This window comes from Arachis ipaensis, chromosome B3 (assembly GCF_059453495.1).
Source record: "Arachis ipaensis isolate K30076 ecotype BB chromosome B3, ASM5945349v1, whole genome shotgun sequence".
In the NCBI taxonomy this organism is placed as follows: Eukaryota; Viridiplantae; Streptophyta; class Magnoliopsida; order Fabales; family Fabaceae; genus Arachis; species Arachis ipaensis.
Genome location: NC_142438.1, coordinates 3,827,857 through 3,849,362, shown reverse-complemented (window position 1 = coordinate 3,849,362; position 21,506 = coordinate 3,827,857). Strand labels below are relative to the sequence as shown.

The 21,506-nt window shown below is 42.1% G+C and overlaps 1 protein-coding gene across 1 annotated transcript; it reads left to right on the top strand.

Annotated features, from left to right (window-relative positions):
• The first annotated feature begins 2,416 nt into the window (after positions 1-2,416).
• Positions 2,417-8,685, top strand: TET4 (tetraspanin4). The gene is made up of 2 exons (XM_016331893.3): positions 2,417-3,035; positions 8,081-8,685. Exons 1-2 carry the CDS (start codon positions 2,523-2,525, stop codon positions 8,423-8,425), a joined length of 858 nt encoding a protein of 285 aa, XP_016187379.1. The 5' UTR covers positions 2,417-2,522; the 3' UTR covers positions 8,426-8,685.
• Positions 8,686-21,506: the final 12,821 nt, after the last annotated feature.

Here is a 21,506-nt window from a genome sequence, read left to right as displayed (position 1 = left end):
TAGCTCAGTTTTGTAGTTCCAGATCATTCATCCAGTAGACCAGTACACAAAAGGTCAAAGACACTTTTAATATATTAATTAATATTAGAAAGTCATAGTTGTGGTTGGTAGTGGTGCTACAAAATTTCTTTCGGAAAAATAAACACAAAAAATTAGCAAGAGTTAATTAATATAAAAGAATAAAAATTTTAGTTAATATGTATCCTAAAAGTACATATTAAAGATACTATTACTTATTAGTGAGAGTTTCAATTTTTTTAATAAATATATAGCAATTAACAAATATATTAAAATTTTAAATTTTATATTTTTTCATAAAATTTTTTTTAATTTGTAATCTTAGTATGTATTTTTAGAATATATATTAACTGATTAATTAAATATAAATGATTACTTCTTGTTAACCGTTTTTAATATTGTTTTCCCCCAGAAAAAAAAACATATTGGAGCAATAAATTACTATCATTTATTAAAATGTCAGTGTTTATATATCATTGTCATTTGCATTTATTAAAAAGAAAATGGAAAAGTCTAGTAACATGTAGATGAAATTTCCTGGTAGAAACAGCTTTGACGATAATAATAGTTCACACTCCATAAAATCCGGAAGCTTTAAATTTTCATGCAGCTACACTGACATTTTCTCTCAGTTCCTTTGAAACTGCAGCAAGATAGGCATGTGATGACCCACATATATATACCTCTTACCCAAATAAATGTAAAAATATTATACAAGTGATTTTTATAATGAAATATTATCTATATATTAAATACTCTTGATATTTATATAAAAATACAAATATTAATAATTAATTATATATTTAAATTATTTTTTAATTAATAAAAAAATATATTTAATTGTTAAAAAATACTAATATTAAAATAATATTTATTATAAAAATTTAATTTTAATACACTATTAGTATAAAATAATTTTATATGTGTATTCAATTACGTAACATCATATATATTAGTAAAATATAACTATCTTTTACATTAATCGCATAAATATCATCTAAAAAATTGGATATAATTATACTACACACTGTCAGTACATCATTATTATAAAGGACATATATGTAACTAGATTGTTTTTATAATTATACTACTTGACAATTACATAAAATATTAAGAGAAATAAAAATATAATAGTCGCATTTTTTATGCACATAAACTTCCCTACTATAATGTAAAGGCGACAAAGACATGAACCTGCATTCTTTGTACCTTCTGCTACATGGACCTTCCAATGGAACTTCCGTTCAAAGTCTCTGGTCTCTCAGTGTGAATGGAGGGATATTATAATCATTAACTCCATATATAAAAGTTGGTTAATATATTATTGAAATTATTTTTTTTCTCCCTCTTTAGAGAGTACTATTGGTGATGAGGATCGATGGGAAATGAACATAAAGTACTGATTTAATTAAATAAGGCATGAAAAAAAATATAAATTAAAGTTACAATTTTATCTAATAATGACTAAAATTTTGTTTCAATAATTTTTAAATATTTAACACTTTAGTAGGTACACCTTATGTCCTTATTGTCATTAAATTATAATTTATTGAGTCAGAAATATAACAACAAATGAAAAGAAAATATGTATATTCCGTCTTTATTTTTAAAAATATAGATATTTTAAAAAAATTTATATCCAAAAAAAAAATACTTCATGTGTATCAAAAATCAATCTGTTATTGTCTATAATATAAAGCAAAATTTAAACTTTTAATATTTATTTAAACACACAAATAAATTAATTATTCTACTAACATAAGTTAATTATATATTTTATTGTTTCTACTATTAGAGGTTTGATATTATGATAACTGATTATTTAGTTTATATATATATATATATAATATATATATATATATATATATATATATATATACACGAATCAATATGTATAAATGTACATAAATACATAATAATTAATTTAATAATTAATATTTTTTGAAAATTAAATATATTTATATTTTATAAAAAAGATTAATATAATTTATCTTTTTATATTTATTTTTTAAAAGTTTTAATTTTAATGCACTAAAACAGAATAAAACAAGTTTTATACGTATTAATTATAAATAATTATCTTACTAAAAATAACTATTTTTAATAATAAGCACATAAATAATCATTATTTAAATAAATAAATATAATTAAATAAATAATTATTATCACATAAAAAATTAAATTATTTAAAAAATAATAACATTTAAAAGATAATTAAAAAATCAGCTCAAACAATTAAAATTTATCTTATTTATCATTCATTAATTTATTATTTAGAAAACAACATGTAAACCTAGATGCAGTGATTAGCTGATTCCAGAAAACTTATCTAAAGTGGTAATTAAATTAAACCCTTAATCAAACCCTACAAATCAACTTGTGACCCACCCTAGCATGCAATATATACAAAGAAATAGAATTAGCTTCTCCACAAGTAACACTCTCATCCAAGCAACAACAAAAAAAAAACTCACTACTCACTCATAAATTAAAACAAAAAAAAAATGAGAGCAAGCAACCACTTAATTGGAGCACTAAACTTCCTAACTTTCCTCCTCTCGATCCCAATCCTGGGCGGCGGAATATGGCTGAGCAGCCGCGCCAGCACGACCGACTGCCTCCGGTTCCTGCAGTGGCCCCTAATCGTGATCGGAATCAGCATCATGGTAGTTTCACTGGCGGGCTTCGCAGGCGCGTGTTACCGCAACACCTTCCTAATGCGTCTCTACCTGGTGGTAATGTTCGTCGTCATTGCGGTTCTCATCGGCTTCATCATCTTCGCGTATGTTGTAACTGACAAGGGATCGGGCCGGGCCCTCTTGAACCGGGCCTACTTGGACTACTACCTTCAGGACTACTCGGGCTGGCTGGAGGAGCGCGTGGCCAGCAACGCTTACTGGCCCAAGATAAGCGCGTGTGTTAGGGACTCTAAGGTTTGTGGTAGAATGGGAAGAAGCATTAATGGAGTTCCTGAGACTCCTCAAATGTTCTATCTTAGAACCCTCTCTCCCATTCAGGTACCTTCTTTTTTTTCCTTCATAGATCGCCATTTCTTTTTTTAGTACGTTTATATTTGCAAAAATTAAAGATTCAAGTGCATTTGTTTTCATAAAATTGATAGTTGTTTTGAGGATAGTTAGATGATAATTTTGTTAAATTTATCAAATTATCTAACTGTTTTCAAATAGAATAAATGACCATTTGTACCTATGAAAGATGAAATTGTTGATATATATATCCATACTAGATCGAAACTAAACTTATATCCATGCAAGATGCCATTCAAGTGACAAAAGTACTTTGTTTTTGGAGAGTTGGAGTGTCACGTAAGATACTTTTGTCATACGGAAGACATCTTATATGAGTATAAGTTTAGTTTCGATCTAATGTGGGTATATATCTCAATGTTTTCATCTTTTATAAATACAAATAGTCATTTATTCTTTTTAAATATCAACTTTACATAAAAAATTATAAATAAATTTTCACCTTTGTAAAATATTATTATTTTTGTTTAAGTAAATATATTATTTTTATATAAAATTAATAATAAAAAATCATTAAATAATTTAACTAAATTATTTTCTAACATTATTTAACTGTGAGTCTTTCCTTTTGTTTAGGTTTTAAAACAGTTTATGCGTGTATATGTTTTATTTAGTTTTAATAATTAAATTGCCAGGATCATAAACTAAATTGATAGTTTCATAACTTGCCTGTTGAACCATCAAGTGATTTAATTTTTTTTAATATATATTCACATAAAAAATTATTTCATTTGAAAATAATAATACTTGGTTGTTATAGTTACATAAAGATATTTAAATATGGGTTTTTTTTTAATGTTTTAGGTTTGAATATGAGAATAAATGGAGAAATTAAAAAAAAAGTGAGGGTATGTAATAGAACTGGAGTCAAATTTTATTTAAAACTTTATAGATTTGGCTTTTAAGATATATTTATAACCAAGAGGCACTCTCAAAGTCTCAATAATTATGTTTTCTAATATTTAAAATTTAAATCACTATCACCTTGTAGGGGGAAGAGCATGTTTAATATTATATTGCACCTAATACTTGTTGACATCCGCAGATTGTGATATCATATGTTCTCTTTTTTATTTCATAAAAACATTGTATATATTATCCAAATTGTCTTATTATTAAAGGAAAAGTTGTGAGTTTAGGGTTCAGTTTAAGAAAAAATATGTGACGTAGAGGCAAATAAATAATAATTGAGATGAAGTTGATGGGGGTAGTTCTGACTTTTAACAAGTGTAGTGGATCTCTCTGCTGAAATGGTGTAGCATGTGAAGATGATGGGCTTTGACCCATCAAGCCCCGAAATTTGTGGGCGGTGGTCCAATTGATTTTAACTTATTATTATAAGTGGAAAAAAAATTATTAGAAGCTTGCTAAAATAAGAAATTAGGAGTTTAATTGGTATTCAATTTAGATTTTTTTTTTAAACCAACTTGGGATGAAGTTGACGGATTAGTCATTGACCTGTCGGGTTTAGGAATACCGTGATTGATTCATGATAATATGTGACAAAATAAACGAAAAAACATATTGGTTTAGAATTAAGAAATTCCGACTAAAAAATAAAAAAAGAAATATTTGATGTAATTATAATATAAATATTTGTGTGTGTGTGTTTGTTTCTCAGCATCAAAAGAGAAAAAGAAGATAATGTAACCAAAATGTGTGATATCATGAAAAGATTTTTCTTATGTTTAAGACTATAAAAAAAAAGTTTATGATATACGACATAGTGACAGTGATGTATTCTGGCTTTTTTTTTTTTTTTTTTTGGTTTCCCACGGTATCCCCCAACCCGGCAGGTCAAGGACTAATCCGTCGCGGTACTGAGCTCCATTTAAGGGTTTGCCGCTGGCCAATGGGTTGCTGCATGCACAAGGCGGGGATTAAAATGGATTGTCTGATTGAATAATTAATGGTACTCACAAAGCATAATTGTCGTTTCATATGCAAATATTTTATACTAACTCTATAACATATAATATGATATTTGTGCATGTAATAACTCTTGAAATTTGATTTGGAATTGTGTTTTGTACGAGCGGGGATTATAATGATTTAGGCCACATATTTGAGAATTTGGAATTTTTTAAATTTAATTAAGAAATTGAAACTTTATGAGTCAGCATAAATTAAAAAGCATTGTATGATAACACATTTAAAAAAAAAAACACAAGGGAATTTGTTTTCGAAACACTTTTAAGAGTTTGTCGTCTTACTAAAATTATTTCATTTTCTCTTTGTATGCTTTTCTGGCCATAATTAATAAGAACTTTTTGGGGTTGCAATTTGCAAACTTTCCTTGAAGAGTTAGAGTAGAATTGATAATAATAATTACTCAAAAAAGTATTGATAATAATAATAATAATAATAATCTTTCTTTGTTATATGGTTGGGCTCCATTATTATTCATTCGTACCTTTTTGTGGTTCTATTCTTTCTAAGTGGGAAACATGATTTGAATGTATAACCTAACAGTTGTCGCTTTCTCTCCTCAAATCATAAGAATGTTCTCTGAGATACGATTTATACTTTTTCAGTGTTTGCCCTTTTTTTTTTTCTACGGTAAAATTTACGTACAGTTATTTTTATATGAAATTAATAGTTAAAAATTATTAGATTGTTTGATATATTTAATTAAATTATAATTTATCTATTTTTAACTATTAACTTCACATAAAGATAACTATACATAAATTTTTATTTTATTTTTTATCTTTATCCATATAAATTATCTTTTAGGTGATATAATATCCTTCTTTTTCTTTTTTCTTTTGTTAATATAATAAACTTTCTCTTTATTCATTTGAAACTTGCAACATCATCTAAGAAGGTGTGAGGAAACAAGATGTTATTAAGGGCTTTGTTTGAATGGAAACAATGGATGAAAAATTGATAGCTAAGAAATCTTAACATGAAGAGGGAGGAGGAGGGGAAAAATTGAGAATAAGAAAATGTAATTATATAGAAACAAAAGAAATATTAGATAATTAATCATTTTTATTTATTTTATATTTGAATTAACATTAACTATTTTTTAAGTTATTTTTCTACGAAAAAATGTTGGTACCTTACTATTTTCTATAAACTGAAAAAAAAAAAGTAAAAACTTTTTCGATACTCAATTATGGCCTAATTATTACTATATATTAAATACGGCCCAATTATTATTATATATATTAAATCCAATGGTATTGTATAACAGCATGCGATACAAGTTAAATTTGAAAATAGAATATAAGAATAAAGATGTACTACATGAGTGGCATATAAAACAATATAAGCAGCAATAGTATTGACACTCCAATAATTCATGTATGCCAATGATTAAAAATGCCTGCAAGCTTTCCATATGGTCAAATCTGTTGGTGTTCTATTAAAAATTGCATCTCATAAAAGGGACATTTTAAGTATAGAATATAGTAGCAATACATGATTCCGTATAAAACATTATAAAATCATCACTATCATCACTCTTATAATTCAATTCATGAATGCCACTGACTAATATGGAAAAAAAAAAACATTTTTATTATACTCATTATGTATTTTATTATTTTATTACCTTCTTGAATCACATAGATATTTCTAGCAAGCTTTTCGAAATGGTCAATTGTTTTATGATTCAGAGACAACAACATATATGTAGTTTATTTGCTAGGTCTCCCTCAACCTTTTTTTTTTCTGAAGTCACATTTTTTCATCTTTATGCTATATATGTGAGTAAGCAGTGTATTGCACACCCCATTATGTTTCATGGGCAATGAAAAACGAGGGTTATTGTTTCGTAGCATCTGAGACTCTAGTGATAATGACAAATTAGAAATCATGTCATTTCGATCATTAAGCAATTATTTTTTACAAAGTATAGCTAGTAATTAGGGTAAATTATTCTCTCTTGTATGATTATGAGATTAGGTTATATTATACATAATATTGATATTGATTTTCTTATAATAAGAGAAGTAATCTAGTATTAATAGAAAAATATCAAGTGTCATATCAAAAGAGGTTAATATTAGTGTATATATTTAATTTATTTTTAATGTGTATTTGTATTTTATATTAACTGGGATTTAGTACTAATTTTTTATATACGCATATAATGATGTTTTTTTTTTTTAATTTATCACCTAATATCCACTTTTAAATTTACATGTTGAGGAAACTTTGGTGTTATACGTTGTTATTGATTCATTGTGTGTTATCATGGAACGTGAAATTTGAAAAACAGCTAGAAACAAATCCGACCATCCGATTTAGGAAGACCACAAATCGGAGGGCCAATATTGAGCTTCTTAATTTTTTTAATGTTTTAAAATCTTAAAACTGACTTATCGATTTCTCAACCTTAAAAAAAAAAACCTCAAATTAGAGGCTCTGATTTGTAACCCTCCGAATTTGAATTTGTCACTTCACAAATTGGAATTTTCTATACCTCCCAAAAGTCTTGTCTCCGATTTATATTTTCAAATTAAAAAATAATATTTTCATATTGTTTAAAAACACACCCATTATTCATATCTATGTATAACACGTTCTCCAAAAGCTTAACAAAAAAATGAGCCCCTAATATCATGATGTATTTTATCCTTGCAAGTAAATTGTTGCAAAATCTTAATTTCTTAGGCTGATAGATTCACATAATAAAAAGTATAGGGTACTAACAAATTATCTGTCAATTTATTATCAACAATTATTAATTATTATATTTTAAACACATATATAAAAAGACACATCTAAAAATATATCTATAAAGACACTTCTATTAAACATAGTTATAAAAATATATTTTTATTAGACACATTCACAAAGACACTTCTATTAAACACAATTATAAACAAGAGTTGGCAGAAGTTGGTAGAAATGCAGTTAGTAAATTAGCGGAATTCATTCACATGATGTTCATGATTAATTCTTTTTAGATCTACTACTTGGCTTTATCAAAAGTGAAGTAACATTCATTATTTATGTGCAATACAATTACTACTCCCATCCCATGACATGTTATTCTTGTGTAGTCTGGTTGTTGCAAGCCTCCAACAGAATGTGGCTATATCTACCAAAATGAAACGGTTTGGAACATCGGGTCTGGCGCAATGGCGGCCAACCCGGACTGCGCAAGGTGGAGCAATGACCAAGAGATGCTCTGTTATGCCTGCGACTCTTGCAAGGCCGGGGTGTTGGCAAGTCTCAAGAAGAGTTGGAGGAAGGTCTCCGTCATCAATATCATCGTCATGATCATCCTTGTAATTGTCTACATCATTGCATACACCGCGTTTCGGAACAATCGGAAGATGGACAACGACGAACCCTACGGAGAAGCCAGAATGACAAAGGCACAACCTAGTAGAATAAATATTTAGGACCACTATTTTGGATGGTAAAGAGTTTTACATGCATATTTTAGCATTTTCTAGCCTTAGAAAGGATGATGTTACTTAGTTTTGTTATTATTTGTATATTAGATAGGTGTGACATGAATTTAGTTTTCATTTTGGAAGGTTGATGTATATTGTGTTTACTTTGACTTATGCTTTTCTTTTGAAGAAGAAACTGTGATCATTTTGTAATAGGTTGAAATCAAGCATTTACTTGATTTATGTATGATTTACCTCAACCCCAATCTTAGTATATTGGTAGTCCTTTTTATATAGATATAACATATTTAAATAGTTTTAATATCAACCTTTCTACTAAAATTAAGATCTTAGCGCGTCTGACATGTCTATGAAACTGTTCGGTAGGTCGGGTACCGGACGTTCGGGTTAGGATCCTGAGGTCAATGCTTCGGACGGTGGAGGAGCTCGTCTGGCCGTGGTTTCCTGGTTCCGGGTGAGCGAGGTCCCGAGCACTTCTGATGAAAAAGGGGGGGTGCCACCTGCAAAGACACTCCGACGCCCTTGTCAGAATATGTGCAGGCGGAGAGGGAATGATGTGTGAATGTCACGTACCTTGGGGGGAGAGCCAGTCTCCCCCTTATATACATGTCAGTAGTGGGCCCCTTCAATGGCCAGGCCCATACCCTCAAGAGCGCTGTCCTTCGGCTGTGTGCAAGCCGTACGGGACGCGTGTCCGGGTCGGGCGGAAGGCGGATTATATGACCGGCGAGAACTCGGGTCGGGTCGACCCGCGCGAGTTTGGGCCAGGCCGTAACAGTGCCCCCGACGCGTCAGCGATGGCCGTGGGGGCCATTGGTGGCGCGTGACTTTCACACTTGTGCGTTGTCGTCGGGTCGGCTGATCGTGGGAGGGACGCGTCTCTTGCGCGCGTCTCTTGATCTGCTGTGGCATCTGTTTGCCGTTTCGTTCTCCGCGCTGGGCATTTAATGCTCATAATGATTTGAAAAAACCCGCGCGCAAAGACTATTTTGCCCTCGCTTCCTTTCGCGCTTTTGGGGGTGGTTTTTAAACAGTTTTCCCCCTATCTACTCCCCACTCTTATCATTTCCAACTTCTTCTCTCCCTAACATCCAAAGCTTCCTGCGCGAACTCCTTCCTGCTTCAACTTCCAGCCCAGATTTCTTTCATCGTTCCAGGTAATCTTCTGATTTCTCCCTTCTGGTGTCTGTGGTATGCTCTGTTATTGTGTGATTTGTTGTTTGTGTCTATTGCATGGCTGGTTTTATTTTTGTTAAGAGGTTTTTTCAGCTCAGCGTTGGGATAGGTGGGTTAGGAGAGGGGGTACCATTCCAGGGTAGGCTTTTTGGGTGGTTTGTGAAGTAGGTGCAGTCTTTAGCCGTATCTGGTTGTGATTGAGTTGGAAAGATGTAGTTTCTGAGTTTTTTCGAGCTTCCGACCTCATAGACTAACGGAGTGGTACCCCGCTGTAGGTATGCCTCGTGTTGTCTCCCGGTCTTCCGGATCTGCTGCGGCTTACGACCCGTATGCTTGGGTAACTGATGATATAAGGAGTTCACCCAACCAGATGGACTTAGAGGAATTGACGGAGTTCCGGCAAGCCGGTTACCTATGTGGGGGGACTGACGAGGAGGCCAACTACGAGGCCATTGTCCCGCTTCCTCGTGAGCGTATTTATGAGCTCAATTTCCATTCTCCTCGCGTTCCCGATTGGATTTGGTTTTACAAGTCCATGTTCACACAAGTCGGTGTTCGGATACCGTTCTCCGATTTCCAAATGGCGCTGCTGAACCGGATATCCGTCTGTCCGTCTCAACTTCATCCGAACAGCTGGGCTTCGATCCGCTGCTTCGAGATGGTCTGCGAGTATTTGGAGCTACCGGCTTCGGTGGACGTTTTTCTTTGTTATTTCAACCTTACCAATCCCTCCAAGCAGGGGAAAGCAAGAAAGGGGTTTCTTTCTTTCCGTGCTACTCAGGGTAGGAAGATTTTTAGCCTCTTTGAGGATTCCTACCATGGCTTCAAAGATAAGTATTTCAAGGTTCGTCCCGTTAAGGGTCGCCATCCCTTCTGGTTGTCGTTAGAGGGGGAGCGCCTTATCCAGACTTACTGGAGCTTTGGCGCGGGGTCGAATCCTTTTGTGAAAGTGTCGTACAAGAGGTTGTCGGCTGTAGATAGGCAGATAGCGGACGTTCTTCTTGCTATCTTTGAAAAGAATCCCGTGAACCCCCACCTTCTCATGGGTGAACGGGAGGTCGGCCGGAGCTATATTCGTGAGTTCCTTTTCTTGTTTGCGTATGTTTCTTGCTTTATTCGTTTGTCGGCTTGACGGCTAACGTTCTTGTTGTTTATTGCAGTGGAAATGTCTGCTACCGTGACTGGTCTTGAGAACCTGATGAAGACCTTTTTTGATGCTAGTGATGATGAGAATGCCGAAGGGAAAGACGCCGGCAAGTCGGAGGGTCCATCAGGGGAAAAAACGGGCCAAGCTTCCCCTGCTCAGGATGCCGAGGAGTCGGGAAAGCAGGGCCCAATGTTCGGTAGGTCGGGTACCGGACGTTCGGGTTAGGATCCTGAGGTCAATGCTTCGGACGGTGGAGGAGCTCGTCTGGCCGTGGTTTCCTGGTTCCGGGTGAGCGAGGTCCCGAGCACTTCTGATGAAAAAGGGGGGGTGCCACCTGCAAAGACACTCCGACGCCCTTGTCAGAATATGTGCAGGCGGAGAGGGAATGATGTGTGAATGTCACGTACCTTGGGGGGAGAGCCAGTCTCCCCCTTATATACATGTCAGTAGTGGGCCCCTTCAATGGCCAGGCCCATACCCTCAAGAGCGCTGTCCTTCGGCTGTGTGCAAGCCGTACGGGACGCGTGTCCGGGTCGGGCGGAAGGCGGATTATATGACCGGCGAGAACTCGGGTCGGGTCGACCCCGCGCGAGTTTGGGCCAGGCCGTAACAGTGCCCCCGACGCGTCAGCGATGGCCGTGGGGGCCATTGGTGGCGCGTGACTTTCACACTTGTGCGTTGTCATCGGGTCGGCTGATCGTGGGAGGGACGCGTCTCTTGCGCGCGTCTCTTGATCTGCTGTGGCATCTGTTTGCCGTTTCGTTCTCCGCGCTGGGCATTTAATGCTCATAATGATTTGAAAAAACCCGCGCGCAAAGACTATTTTGCCCTCGCTTCCTTTCGCGCTTTTGGGGGTGGTTTTTAAACAGTTTTCCCCCTATCTACTCCCCACTCTTATCATTTCCAACTTCTTCTCTCCCTAACATCCAAAGCTTCCTGCGCGAACTCCTTCCTGCTTCAACTTCCAGCCCAGATTTCTTTCATCGTTCCAGGTAATCTTCTGATTTCTCCCTTCTGGTGTCTGTGGTATGCTCTGTTATTGTGTGATTTGTTGTTTGTGTCTATTGCATGGCTGGTTTTATTTTTGTTAAGAGGTTTTTTCAGCTCAGCGTTGGGATAGGTGGGTTAGGAGAGGGGGTACCATTCCAGGGTAGGCTTTTTGGGTGGTTTGTGAAGTAGGTGCAGTCTTTAGCCGTATCTGGTTGTGATTGAGTTGGAAAGATGTAGTTTCTGAGTTTTTTCGAGCTTCCGACCTCATAGACTAACGGAGTGGTACCCCGCTGTAGGTATGCCTCGTGTTGTCTCCCGGTCTTCCGGATCTGCTGCGGCTTACGACCCGTATGCTTGGGTAACTGATGATATAAGGAGTTCACCCAACCAGATGGACTTAGAGGAATTGACGGAGTTCCGGCAAGCCGGTTACCTATGTGGGGGGACTGACGAGGAGGCCAACTACGAGGCCATTGTCCCGCTTCCTCGTGAGCGTATTTATGAGCTCAATTTCCATTCTCCTCGCGTTCCCGATTGGATTTGGTTTTACAAGTCCATGTTCACACAAGTCGGTGTTCGGATACCGTTCTCCGATTTCCAAATGGCGCTGCTGAACCGGATATCCGTCTGTCCGTCTCAACTTCATCCGAACAGCTGGGCTTCGATCCGCTGCTTCGAGATGGTCTGCGAGTATTTGGAGCTACCGGCTTCGGTGGACGTTTTTCTTTGTTATTTCAACCTTACCAATCCCTCCAAGCAGGGGAAAGCAAGAAAGGGGTTTCTTTCTTTCCGTGCTGCTCAGGGTAGGAAGATTTTTAGCCTCTTTGAGGATTCCTACCATGGCTTCAAAGATAAGTATTTCAAGGTTCGTCCCGTTAAGGGTCGCCATCCCTTCTGGTTGTCGTTAGAGGGGGAGCGCCTTATCCAGACTTACTGGAGCTTTGGCGCGGGGTCGAATCCTTTTGTGAAAGTGTCGTACAAGAGGTTGTCGGCTGTAGATAGGCAGATAGCGGACGTTCTTCTTGCTATCTTTGAAAAGAATCCCGTGAACCCCCACCTTCTCATGGGTGAACGGGAGGCCGGCCGGAGCTATATTCGTGAGTTCCTTTTCTTGTTTGCGTATGTTTCTTGCTTTATTCGTTTGTCGGCTTGACGGCTAACGTTCTTGTTGTTTATTGCAGTGGAAATGTCTGCTACCGTGACTGGTCTTGAGAACCTGATGAAGACCTTTTTTGATGCTAGTGATGATGAGAATGCCGAAGGGAAAGACGCCGGCAAGTCGGAGGGTCCATCAGGGGAAAAAACGGGCCAAGCTTCCCCTGCTCAGGATGCCGAGGAGTCGGGAAAGCAGGGCCCAATGTTCGGTAGGTCGGGTACCGGACGTTCGGGTTAGGATCCTGAGGTCAATGCTTCGGACGGTGGAGGAGCTCGTCTGGCCGTGGTTTCCTGGTTCCGGGTGAGCGAGGTCCCGAGCACTTCTGATGAAAAAGGGGGGGTGCCACCTGCAAAGACACTCCGACGCCCTTGTCAGAATATGTGCAGGCGGAGAGGGAATGATGTGTGAATGTCACGTACCTTGGGGGGAGAGCCAGTCTCCCCCTTATATACATGTCAGTAGTGGGCCCCTTCAATGGCCAGGCCCATACCCTCAAGAGCGCTGTCCTTCGGCTGTGTGCAAGCCGTACGGGACGCTTGTCCGGGTCGGGCGGAAGGCGGATTATATGACCGGCGAGAACTCGGGTCGGGTCGACCCCGCGCGAGTTTGGGCCAGGCCGTAACAGTGCCCCCGACGCGTCAGCGATGGCCGTGGGGGCCATTGGTGGCGCGTGACTTTCACACTTGTGCGTTGTCGTCGGGTCGGCTGATCGTGGGAGGGACGCGTCTCTTGCGCGCGTCTCTTGATCTGCTGTGGCATCTGTTTGCCGTTTCGTTCTCCGCGCTGGGCATTTAATGCTCATAATGATTTGAAAAAACCCGCGCGCAAAGACTATTTTGCCCTCGCTTCCTTTCGCGCTTTTGGGGGTGGTTTTTAAACAGTTTTCCCCCTATCTACTCCCCACTCTTATCATTTCCAACTTCTTCTCTCCCTAACATCCAAAGCTTCCTGCGCGAACTCCTTCCTGCTTCAACTTCCAGCCCAGATTTCTTTCATCGTTCCAGGTAATCTTCTGATTTCTCCCTTCTGGTGTCTGTGGTATGCTCTGTTATTGTGTGATTTGTTGTTTGTGTCTATTGCATGGCTGGTTTTATTTTTGTTAAGAGGTTTTTTCAGCTCAGCGTTGGGATAGGTGGGTTAGGAGAGGGGGTACCATTCCAGGGTAGGCTTTTTGGGTGGTTTGTGAAGTAGGTGCAGTCTTTAGCCGTATCTGGTTGTGATTGAGTTGGAAAGATGTAGTTTCTGAGTTTTTTCGAGCTTCCGACCTCATAGACTAACGGAGTGGTACCCCGCTGTAGGTATGCCTCGTGTTGTCTCCCGGTCTTCCGGATCTGCTGCGGCTTACGACCCGTATGCTTGGGTAACTGATGATATAAGGAGTTCACCCAACCAGATGGACTTAGAGGAATTGACGGAGTTCCGGCAAGCCGGTTACCTATGTGGGGGGACTGACGAGGAGGCCAACTACGAGGCCATTGTCCCGCTTCCTCGTGAGCGTATTTATGAGCTCAATTTCCATTCTCCTCGCGTTCCCGATTGGATTTGGTTTTACAAGTCCATGTTCACACAAGTCGGTGTTCGGATACCGTTCTCCGATTTCCAAATGGCGCTGCTGAACCGGATATCCGTCTGTCCGTCTCAACTTCATCCGAACAGCTGGGCTTCGATCCGCTGCTTCGAGATGGTCTGCGAGTATTTGGAGCTACCGGCTTCGGTGGACGTTTTTCTTTGTTATTTCAACCTTACCAATCCCTCCAAGCAGGGGAAAGCAAGAAAGGGGTTTCTTTCTTTCCGTGCTGCTCAGGGTAGGAAGATTTTTAGCCTCTTTGAGGATTCCTACCATGGCTTCAAAGATAAGTATTTCAAGGTTCGTCCCGTTAAGGGTCGCCATCCCTTCTGGTTGTCGTTAGAGGGGGAGCGCCTTATCCAGACTTACTGGAGCTTTGGCGCGGGGTCGAATCCTTTTGTGAAAGTGTCGTACAAGAGGTTGTCGGCTGTAGATAGGCAGATAGCGGACGTTCTTCTTGCTATCTTTGAAAAGAATCCCGTGAACCCCCACCTTCTCATGGGTGAACGGGAGGCCGGCCGGAGCTATATTCGTGAGTTCCTTTTCTTGTTTGCGTATGTTTCTTGCTTTATTCGTTTGTCGGCTTGACGGCTAACGTTCTTGTTGTTTATTGCAGTGGAAATGTCTGCTACCGTGACTGGTCTTGAGAACCTGATGAAGACCTTTTTTGATGCTAGTGATGATGAGAATGCCGAAGGGAAAGACGCCGGCAAGTCGGAGGGTCCATCAGGGGAAAAAACGGGCCAAGCTTCCCCTGCTCAGGATGCCGAGGAGTCGGGAAAGCAGGGCTTGGGGGATCAGGCTTCCCCTCTTCATGAGGAAGGGCCTGCTGACGAGCAGGTGACTCGCACCCCTCAACCGGATAGCGATGTGGAGCTTATCCATACTCCTAAGAAGCGAAAGATGTCTTCCAGCCCGGAAGGGGTCCTTACCGTGATGGAGAGGAATTTTGATGCCTCCAAGTTCATTGACTCCCAGTTGATACCCGGGACGGAAGAGCATTTTCATGCGACCGAGCTGTCCGGACAGGCGAGGTGGATGTATCGCACCTTGCTTCGTGGGGCCGTGATAGCTCGGAAGGCTGAGTTTGAGCTATCTGGTATGGAGGCGCTTCGGAGGAAGCTTGAGTCTTCTGTTAAGGCGAATAATGACTTTAAGGCTCAAGTTGAGCTCCTCCAGGGTCAGCTGTCCGAGATGGGGGGAAAGCTTAATGCCGCCGAGGAGAAGTCGTCGTTTATTGCGGAGAGGCTGAAGGCGTCTGATGAGACCGTGGCTCGGCTTCTTGAGCGTGAGATGACATTAGAAAATCAACTGAACGCTGCTCAGGGTCGAGTTGTCGCTTTGGAAAAGGAACGGGAGCAGGCCATTTCGGAAGCGAAGGCCGCTAAGGCGGAGGCCGTTGATCTTAAGAAGAAGCTTAAGGTGGCCAAGGAGCAAGGGAAGTGTGCCATCTTGATGACCGAAGATGCCCTGAAGGCCCAGCTGAAGATTGCTGCTCCCGATTTCGAGGTCTCGTCAATTGGTGTTTTCAAGACGATCCAGGACGGGAAAATTGTCGATATGCCGAGGAAGTGAGGTCTTATAACTTAGGATATTTTGTAATATATTTGTCGAACAAACTGTTGATGCTTTGTCGTTTTGTTTGCCTTGAACAATTTTACGTGTTCGTTGCACATTTTGATGCTTTGTCAGTTATCATCGTTTGATTGCTATGATTTCTTGCTTGTTTCATTATTTTGTCGTGTTGTCGTTTTCGTGTTACCGTTTAATCTGGGCGGGCTTATGTCTTGTGCCCGTCTTGCCGTTTTCGTATTTGGTAGCAGTTCGGACCGGTTCGGTCGCGTAGTCGTTGAATTGGTTGAGGCCCATGAGCCGTCTGGCTCCCGGGGTGATCAGTCCCGGGGTGCCGTTTTAGATTTTGGTCACGAGGAACAGATATCAAGTAAGAGAGTTTTAACAAAAGATAAAAAATTTGAACAAGTAAAAATTACTCGACAGTTGGGTAAGTATTTGACAAGGTAAGTAAACAAGTTGAATTAGCATGTGGATGGGGCGAATACTAACTCTCTGGCTAGGCTCTCTGGTCGTTGAGCCGGTGGGTCAGGAGTAGAACCTCTTTAGGTTGCTTGCGTTCCATGTTCTGGGTATTTCCTTGCCGTCCAGTTTTTCGAGTTTGTAAGCGCCCTTGCCGAGTACCTCCCTTACCCTGTAGGGGCCTTCCCAATTTACCGCCAGCTTGCCTTCTCCTGGGGTCGGGACGCCGATGTCGTTGCGTCGTAGGACGAGGTCCCCTTCTGCGAAGTCTCGTTTGAGGACTTTTGCGTTGTAACGCAGGGCCATTCTTTGTTTCAGCGCCGTTTCTGTTAGGTGAGCCATCTCCCTTGTTTCTTCGATCAAGTCTTTCTCAACCGCTTCGCTCATGCCCGCGAGGAGTAGTCGGGGGCTTGGTTCGCCGATTTCAACTGGTATTACCGCGTCGACCCCATAGGTCAGGCGAAAGGGGGTTTCCCCCGTGGCGCTTTGCTCTGTTGTCCGGTAGGACCATAAGACGGAGGGAAGTTCGTCGGCCCAGTTTCCCTTCTTGCTGTCTAGGCGCTTCTTTAGGCCGAGAAGGATGACTTTGTTTGCGGCTTCTACCTGCCCGTTTGTTTGGGGATGTTCTACTGAGGAGAACTTTTGCTTTATCCCTAGGCCAGAGAGGAATTCCATGAACTTCTTGTCGGTGAACTGAGTTCCATTGTCCGAGATAACGATCTCTGGGATGCCGAAACGTGTTATCACCTGCCTCCACATGAACTTCCGACAGTTGGAGGACGATATGGTGGCTAGTGGTTCAGCCTCTACCCATTTGGTGTAGTAGTCAATGGCTACAATGAGGTATTTGACTTGTCCTGGGCCGACCGGGAAGGGTCCCAGGAGGTCGACTCCCCATTGTGAAAAGGGGCGCGTAGTCGTTAGCGAGCTTAGCTCGGAGGCTGGTGCTTTGTGAAAGTTGGCGTTTTGTTGACACTTTGTGCATTTTGTGACAAATTCCTTCGAGTCCTTCATCATTGTTGGCCAGTAGTATCCTGCTCGAACGAGCTTCCTTGCTAGGGCTTTGCCCCCGATGTGATGTCCGCAACACCCTTCGTGGACTTCTCTAAGCACGTAGTCCGTTTGGTCGGGGTGCAAACACTTCAATAGGGGCTGGCTGAGTCCCTTTTTGAATAGTTGTCCTTGTATGATTGCGTATCTGGCCGCCTCCCTTCTTAAAGCTTTGGCCGCCTTCTCATCTTCGGGTAACTTGCCGAGTTCCAGGAAGGTGGTAATGGGGTCCAGCCATGAGGGGCTCGCCCCCGTCAGGTGGAGGGCGACCGTTGGTTCCTTCACCATGCCCTGGATGAGCGACCGGTTACCCGATCCTGGCTTTGTGCTCGCTAGCTTCGACAAAAGGTCTGCTCGTGTGTTCTTTTCTCTTGGAACGTGCTGGATGATGACTTCCTGGAACTGGCTCATCATTTGCTTAACCTTTTCCAAGTATTTTTGGAGGAGGGGATCCCGGGCTTGGTAGCTTCCGTTTACCTGCGAGGTGACGACTTGGGAGTCGCTGCATACTTCGACCCTTGTCGCCCCGACTTCCCGAGCCAGTACTAATCCGCCTAGGAGGGCCTCATATTCAGCTTGGTTGTTTGACACTGGGAACTCGAACTTGGTCGATTGCTCATAGATGACCCCTGCTGGGCTTTCCAAGATGACCCCTGCTCCTCCGAACGTTTGGTTGGGGGCTCCGTCCACATGAAGCCTCCACCGTGTGCCCGTTTCCTCGGAAGGGTCGCCCGTTACCTCCACTAAGAAGTCAGCCATTGCCTGTGCCTTGATTGCATGTCGAGGCTCATACTGCAGGTCATATTGTGAGAGCTCGATGGCCCAGGTCATCATCCTTCCAGCCAAATCAGGTTTTTGCAATATTTGCCGAATCGCCTGATCTGTCCTTACAACTATACGGTGACTTTGGAAGTATTGTCTTAACCTTCGGGAGGATACCAGGAGTGCCAGTGCCAGTCTTTCCAGTTTGCTGTACCTCAGCTCTGGTCCCTGGAGTGCCCTGCTCACGAAGTAGACGGGCTGTTGTGTCCTCGCTTCTTCTGTGACGAGGACCGCGGCAAGCGCTTCCTCGGTTACTGATAGATAGAGGTAGAGTGGTTCTCCGGCTCTGGGTTTCCCGAGGACCGGTGGTGCCGCCAAGATTTGCTTGAAGTGGTCGAATGCTTCTTCGCATGCTGGTGTCCATTCGAACGTCACTCCCTTTCTCATTAAGTTGAAGAAAGGTATGGCCTTTGCCGCCGATGCGCCGAGGAAACGGGACAAAGCTGTCAATTTCCCAGCGAGTCTTTGGACGTCTTTGATGCAACCCGGACTCTTCATTTGAAGGATAGCCTGGCATTTTTCGGGATTGGCTTCCACTCCTCTTTGAGTGATCATGAAGCCTAGGAACTTTCCGGCCTCCATGGCGAACGCGCATTTGAGTGGATTAAGCCTCATGCCGTGTTGTCGTAGGGACGAGAAAACATCGTTAAGGTCACTCAGGAGGTCGTCAGGTCGGGCGGTTTTTGCGAGTATGTCATCTACGTAAACTTCCACTGTTTTGCCCAGGAGTTCGCTGAATATCTTATTCATCAATCTTTGGTATGTGGCTCCTGCGTTTTTTAGGCCAAATGGCATGACCTTGTAGCAATAGATGCCTCCTGGCGTTATGAATGCCGTTTTTTCCTCGTCAGGTCGGTGCATCGGTATCTGATTATATCCTGAATAGGCGTCCATGAAACTCAGATATATGTACCCTGCCGCTGCGTCAACGAGCGTATCAATATTAGGTAGGGGGTAGCAGTCCTTGGGACAAGCCTTGTTGAGGTCAGAGTAGTCTACGCACATTCTCCACCTCCCGTTGTGTTTTTTAACCAGAACCACATTCGACAACCAAGTCGAGTAATCCAATTCCCGGATGAATCCCGCTTCTAAGAGGCTGGCCGTTTGCTTGGCTACCTCGTCCGCCCTTTCCTGCGACATTTTCCTCCTTCTCTGGGCCACTGGTTTGGCTCCCGTCTTTACGGCCAGATGGTGTGACATGAGCTGGGGGTCTATTCCTGGCATGTCGGCAGGCGTCCAGGCAAAGAGGTCGGCGTTAGCCCTGATCATCTCCATCAAAGGCTCCTTTATTTCGTGCGGGAGGTTCCTGTTTATGAATGTGAACTTATCGTGTTCCTCGCCGACTCTGAACTTCTCCAAGTCTCCTTCTGGCTCTGGTCTGGGTTTGTCGTCTACCCTGGCGTCCAGGTCGGCCAGGAAAACTCCTGACGCCTCCTTTGATTTTTTTCTGAGAGAAAGGCTGGCATGGTCGCAGGCGACTGCCGTTTCCAAGTCGCCCCGGAGTGATCCCACGGATCCGTCATCGGTGATGAACTTCATCACCAGTAGTTTCGTACTGATAGCTGCCCCCAGGTCGTTAATGGTCTTTCTCCCCAGGATGATGTTATAGGCCGTTGAATCTCGTAATATTACAAAGTCTGCCATGATTGTCCTTCGTCTTTGCCCTTGTCCCACAGAGGTCGGGAGTGTGATGATTCCATCTGGCTTTATGAAGTGGTCTCCTAACCCTACCACACCGTGCTGGTGGGTCGTCAGGTCGGAATCTCTCAATCCCAGGGCATCGAAAACGTTTCGGAACATGATGTTTGAGTCTGCCCCCGTGTCTACCAGGATTCGTTTGACGAGGCCAGTTCCGACCCTAGCCGTAATGACCATGGGCGGACTTTCCAGCGCTTCGTCGAACCATTGGTCCTCCGGGCCGAAAGAGATAGGTGGGAGACCCTTAAGACCTCTACCAGGCGGGGAGGAGATCGCTAAGACCTTGGCATCTTTCTTCTGCGCCGATTTTGACCTCGGGGCGGTATTCCTGGCCGTCACCACGTTTACCACCGTGAGGCCGTGGTCGTCACCCTCTGGCTCCTGGCGCTGTCTTGTCGGTCGGGATCTGTCCTCGTTGTCGTTGTCCCGGTTGCGTCTCCTTGGTTCCCTTATAAGGTGGGAGAAGTCGGCGAGTTTGCCGTCCCTGATAGCTTGCTCGAGGGCGTCCTTTAGGTCAAAGCAGTCTTGGGTCTTGTGCCCGTAACCCTTGTGGTACTCGCAGTAGAGGTTCTTGTTTCCTCCCGTCCTGTCCTTCAGTGGTCGGGGCTTCGACAGTATCCCCTTTTCTGCTATCTGTTGGTAAACTTCAGTGATTGATGCCGTAAGGGGGGTGTAGTTGGTGAACCTCCCAACTCGGGGGAACGGTTTGGATGGCTTGCTCGGACCGCCGTCCTTGGCGTGTTCCTTTGGTCTTTCTCTGGCTTCGAAGTGCCGGGATTGGTTGTAGGTGGGCTGCCGCTTATTGGCAGCCACGACCCGGCTGACTTCCTCGTCATTAATGTATTCTTTGGCCACGCACTGGATCTCTTGCATCGTCCAGACGGGCTTCGTGGTGAGGTGTTTCCTGAAATCCTCATTTGACAGCCCGTTCGTTAAGCATAAACTTGCCACTGAGTCCGTCAGACCGTCAATCTCCAAGCACTCGTCATTGAAACGGTCTAGGTACTTCCTGGTCGGCTCTCCGGGTCTCTGTGTCACCCCCAGCAGATTGATTGGGTGTTTGGCTTTAACAATCCTAGTTGTGAACTGAGCCAAGAAAGCGCGGCTGATGTCGGTGAACTGGGTCACCGAGCCTTGCGGGAGGTTGTTAAACCACCGTATTGCCGGGCCCGCTAGGGTGACCGGGAAAGCGCGACATCTGACCTCGTCTCCCACCCCTTCTAGGTTCATCCTGGCCTCGAAGGCCGTCAAGTGTTCTAGGGGGTCTTGTGTTCCGTCATACTTCATGTCTGTCGGTTTGTCAAAATGTTTTGGTAATCGGACCTCAAGTATAGAGCGGTGGAAAGGGGTCGCTCCTATTATGACAGGTCCTCGGGCAGTTCTTCTCGACTCATTGTTCTCGCGGTGACGTTCCTCGTTGCCTCTG